Source organism: Apis mellifera, unplaced genomic scaffold (genome assembly GCF_003254395.2).
Source record: "Apis mellifera strain DH4 unplaced genomic scaffold, Amel_HAv3.1 GroupUN_243, whole genome shotgun sequence".
NCBI lineage: Eukaryota > Metazoa > Arthropoda > Insecta > Hymenoptera > Apidae > Apis > Apis mellifera.
This window is the reverse complement of record NW_020555860.1, coordinates 194973-200467: the sequence shown is the minus strand read 5'-3', so window position 1 is coordinate 200467 and position 5495 is coordinate 194973. Positions and strand designations below refer to the sequence as shown.

The following is a 5495-nucleotide window of genomic DNA, read 5'->3' as shown; positions in this document are numbered from 1 at the left end:
GCTTCTCTGCAATCTCACGAGTTGTACTGTGACGATCCGAATCGATTATTGCTTTGATTAGGTCGTCATCAACTTCAACTGTACGACCAGAACGTTTTTCATCTTTGAATGAAAAATCACCAGAACGAAATTTGTCAAACCAATTTTGACACTGCCGTTCTTTTAAGGCTTCTTCGCCATAAACAGCACATAACTTTTTGTGAGCTTGCGATGCGTTTTTCCCTTTGCGGAAATAAAAAAGCAAAATATGACGATAATGTTCCTTTTGATTTTCCATTTTTCAACGAACGCCAAACGAAAACTACGCAACCGATCAAAAAACTTTTTTTACTGATTGACAGCTGAATTGCCAACTATCAAACAAAATGTGTTTTACATTTGGACTACGCCAACAAACCTAAAAATTCAACTGAAGCCATCTATGAGTGAAATCCGCAATTACTTAGTTGCCAATCAATATTTGAAATTTCACAGTTGTTTTTTATATACTACCCATTAAAAAATTAAATCTGTTTCCAATGCATTTGATTTGAATGATTCGGAAATCTGGAAGAAGTAGTGCAAGTTCGATCTAGAACCGGTTATACTTATTCTCTGCATTTTCAATTTATTAATGTATTACTAAAAAGAATTAACTACTTTTTCATTTCCTATAAACTTTTTTTATATCTATAATCCGTTATTTATGAATACTGCAAATTTCAAAAATTGACAGGAAATAATATATATCAGTAGAAAAATAGATTTACAAAGATTATTTACATCTCAATTTATAAAAATTTATTTAAAAAAAAGAAATTTTGTGTCGTAAACAATAACATACAATTATAATATAAAATATTCAATATACAATTTCATGTAAATAAATTAAAGCGATTACTCTTATATAGAACAAAGAATACTTAATTGTACAAATTTTGTAAATATCTAATTTATCTACTAAATAAAATTTCATGATTAATATTCCTGTAAATTCAATCTAATTTTATCAAAGTCATTTAAAAATCATAATGTTACAGATTAATCTTGACATTAACTATTATATGGTGAAATCAAAAATACATTTATTTAAAAAAATAAAAGTGACCTTGATTTTTGGCAATTATAAATATTGTAATTTGTAACTTGATCATCAACTTATTTAAAATATTTTTTTTTCTACATTAGAGATTTTTGAAGTATTAGAAATATTTAAAAAAAAATCATATATTATCATATAAAATCGTTATTACATTGTTAGATATTTGATTTTATGATATGCTATTAATTTATAGTATATAAATCGTCATGCTAATATATATTTAAATATATATATTTATTATTCTATATCGTTTATAGAAACTTTCAACACTTAAATAAAATTTAATTTAAAATTATTTAAAACTTATAATTTAAAATAATTTTTTTATTTTTTTTACTAATTGATTTTTATTCATTAAAAACTTACAATTCTCACTTTTGAATTATTAACAAAACATATAAAAAAAAATTCAAATCAAGAGCAAAATTATGATTTCTAATTTAAAATCCAATGAAGTCTATTTTTTTAAATACATCCAAAGTATATAAACATTTATTTGTATCTCGTACTAAAAATGATATATCTTCCACTTTTTATTTTTCAAAATGTTAAAAATAAATATATTCAATGTTAATATATAATTATCAATTAAATGAATATATTAATTCGATATACTTTATTTTATTTTAAATAAAATGATTAATAATGATGAAAATTACTTATGTATTTCAATTTTCAATATTAAAAATGAATAAAATTAAGAATTTTCAAGAAATAATGAAAATTCCAATTTATAGACCGATAATAAAATAAATTAATTAATAATTTTATTATTTATACAAATTTATATTTTATTCATATTATATTTACTTTCACTATATATTTACATATAAATATATATACTTTTCTATTTTTTTTCTTGTCAATATATTAAAAAAAATTATTATTATACATAAATTATGTAAACTTTATTCATTAAGAATATATCCTAAAATCTATATAAAAATATAATAATCTTATATATTAAAAAAATTCAAACATATCAAAATTATCAATGGTTATTATTTTCTATATCCTGCACAAAAAAATACAAAATTATTTCATTTATATTTTTAATAAAACTTACATATAAACTTATTACATTTTTAATAAAACTTAAGTATATTCAAATATAAAAATTAATATTTGATAAACTTTTACCTTTTCCCAAAGGTAATTTGATATTTGTAATTTTTCTTTTATAATTTATGCCTCTTCCTCCTATAATGAAAAATAAAATGTAAAAAAATATTAGAAATTTAATCTTTATATACACTTCTTCCTTTATTAAAAATATAAGATATAAAAAAAAAACTAATTATAATTATTGAAAGTATACAAATTAGATTATGAATTCTTAAAAAATATTAAATAACATTTATTTAAAAGTTAAATGAAAAATTCAATTAAAATTATTTTTCTATTTAATTATTCTTTTTTCAATAGTTTGAAATATATTTAAAATTAATTTTAAAAAATAAATACCTTACCAATTGGTGGGAAATCAACACATGGATCAATATTTTCTTGCACTCCAATAAGTGTTTGGGCTGAAATATTACAAAATAATTTTTATTTAATTTTATTAATTATTAATTTATATTAATTATATATTACATATAATATTATTTTAAATATATAATATAAATTTAAGTATAAATATTTATAAACATATGCATAATACTTACGTATTGTGTTTGGTATTCGCATTGAACATGTTGATATATTTAACTAAAAATTTATTTTCATATTATTTCGAAATTAATTCAAAATTAGTATAATAATAATTAATGCTTACTGTTAAATTCTGTGAAGTAGATGTACTAGCTTTACAATGATCTATTATGTCTAATGGTTTAATCTCATTACATTGTCGTTGATCATTACTATAATTTTGTTTAGATGTATTGTTCTTGTATTCTTTAGATATCTATAAATTATAATTAGAAAATATTTAGTAAAATACGAAGTAATAGATAATTTTTTTTAGCTAGATAATTTTATGTGATAAAAATCAATAATTTCTAATTTATTTCATTCATTTCAGAAACCTTGTCATTGATGTTCAAGTGTTTTATATGAATGTCAATATTAGTAATTTCTTGTATACTTGTATCTTGATCGGTAGATTGTAGAAATGATGTTTCTTTTGGACAGTGCACACCTTCAATTAATTCTATATTCAGATATTGACAACAATAATCACATATTGTGAAACCCCATCTTTTTACTATAGATTTGCTACAGTATTGAGACATATCTATAATTTTATGAAACTATACCAAAATATATATAAAAAAAAATTATTATATTAAAAGAAGATAAAAAAAAGATATAATTTATTAAAATATATCTTTCTTCTTACATCACACTCGAAGCCACGTATATTACATAAAAAATCTTTTGAAAATTCATTTTCAGCAACAATGAGAGGAATACTACGATTGTCTACTTTTTGCACTGCAGCATTTCGCAATGCTCCAAATAGAGCTTCTATCGAATAAATTAAAAAGTCATTAACCGATCCATCTGAAATATAAATATAATTATATAAAATATTAATAATATTCCTTATATCATTTTAAAATATCTTAAAATAATCTTTATTCTTACTGTTAACTTCAACCATTTTTATTAATAGTGATTCCACGACAGGAATTAAATTTTTTGTAGTGAATAATGGAGGAAATTTATTTCCAGTCTTGTTTGTTTCTAAAAATTTAATTAATTCGCTAAACATATATGAAAAATCACTTTGTCCCTCTTCTAATTCTATGGGGATTTGATGTGTTTGTTGACTAATTTCAATCGCATCTCTTTTCCATCCTAATGGTATTTTCATCTTTAACACTTCATGATAAATATTTTCAATACCATTTTTAAGACTAAATTGTGCAACTGCAAATTCCGCTGGACAAAATTCACATTTGTTAATTCCTATTTCCTTTTTATAGAACCAATTTACATGTATAAATATAAATTTTAATTTTTGTAAATCTGTAATAATAATTATTTAATAATTAAATATTTATATAATATTTAATAATTATTTAATAATCAAGTGAATTAATTAAGATCTTTTGAAAAAGTAATTTAAAAAATTTATAATATAAAATATATACTATTAATTTAAAAAATTATAATATAAAATATATACTATTATGTAATAAACCCATAGATATGACAGAGTTTATGTATTCTAGCATTTTTTGTTGGAATTCTTGTTCTCTTTTTGCATTTAATTCCATTTCAGATAAGTCTTCTCCAATTGTAGTTTTTTTATTTCCTTGAGCTTTAATCTTGCTATCTTTTGCTTTGACAATATAAATTTCTTTGTCTTGTGGTGAAATATTCTATATAGAAGATTATAAAAAATGAGTACAATTTAATTAAATTATCATAAAAATTATAAATTCAATATATATTTTTTAATTCTATTTTAAAATTTATATTTAATAAGACAAAAATCTTGTTTTGTTAATTTCTTATTTACAATTGCAATAAATTTATGAAAATATTGATATGTTAATATAATATTAAAAATTTTAATAATAAATACATAAATATATAATCTTTTAGAGTAATCATTATTCTAAATAAATAATTGAATTAAACTAAAAATTATTTAAAATTATATTTAAAAAAAATTATAAACTCTTACCTTCCATTCTTCACTACATTTTGGATCTGCTGCAACATCTTTTAAACTGTTAAAAGTTTTACCACGCCATTGTTGTCGCTTTTGCCAATCGAGCATAAAGAAATAAAATGCGGTTTTTGACATATTATATAAATTATCATAGATTGTTGAAGTTGACCATGTAACTGTTGATTCTTTTGAATTTAATCGACTTTTATAGTACCCATAGTCATTTGATACTTATTAATAGTGCCATCTTTAATTCGAAGAAACTAATATTTTCGAATTCAAATTTTAAATTATGGTTTTAATTTTAAAAAATATATTAATAGTAAGATAAAGTTTTATACATATGCATATTATGAATAAAAATTTTGCGTAAAATTCTTCTTCGAATTAAAAGAATAAAGTATAAAAATTATAACATATTATATAAAACCAAAAAATAAAAATATAACTAGCGGAACGCTATAAAGATAATGAAAATATCTTTTACTTTTCTTCTACTTTTTCATTGGCTGTAGAAATATATAACGTGATATTTTACTTGAAAACTTATCAAAAATAAATTAAATTTAGATTTATTTGTTTAGACAATCTTTCATTTTTATATTATAAATGATTTAAGAAATAGTTGATGAAAAAATACATATTTTATTTTTTCAAGTGTGTTTTTAACCTAATTAATTAAGTGAAATCGAGAAGCATAACTTGCTATAATCTTTTTATGAGTTTTTAATATCTTATAACATATTAACTTGTATATATAATTTTTTATATAAAACAGATTTATTA

At 20.1% G+C, this 5495-nt stretch overlaps 1 protein-coding gene across 3 annotated transcripts; it reads right to left on the bottom strand.

The window, feature by feature from the left end:
* Positions 1–2176: 2176 nt before the first annotated feature.
* Positions 2177–4984, bottom strand: LOC100576828 (protein maelstrom homolog). 3 transcript variants are annotated; one of them, XM_006571971.3, is made up of 9 exons: positions 4722–4981; positions 4218–4413; positions 3674–4057; positions 3426–3589; positions 3112–3336; positions 2859–2990; positions 2749–2791; positions 2551–2610; positions 2177–2281 (listed from the first exon to the last, which is right to left on the bottom strand). In XM_006571971.3, the coding sequence occupies exons 1-9, from the start codon at positions 4842–4844 to the stop codon at positions 2187–2189; spliced, it is 1422 nt and encodes a 473-aa protein (XP_006572034.2). In that variant the 5' UTR covers positions 4845–4981; the 3' UTR covers positions 2177–2186. The 3 variants fall into 3 exon arrangements, with proteins under 3 accessions (XP_006572034.2, XP_026301766.1, XP_006572035.2); XM_006571972.3 differs by having other exon boundaries at positions 2258–2281; positions 2546–2610; XM_026445981.1 differs by lacking the exon at positions 3112–3336 and having other exon boundaries at positions 4722–4984.
* Between the last annotated feature and the right edge of the window lie 511 nt (positions 4985–5495).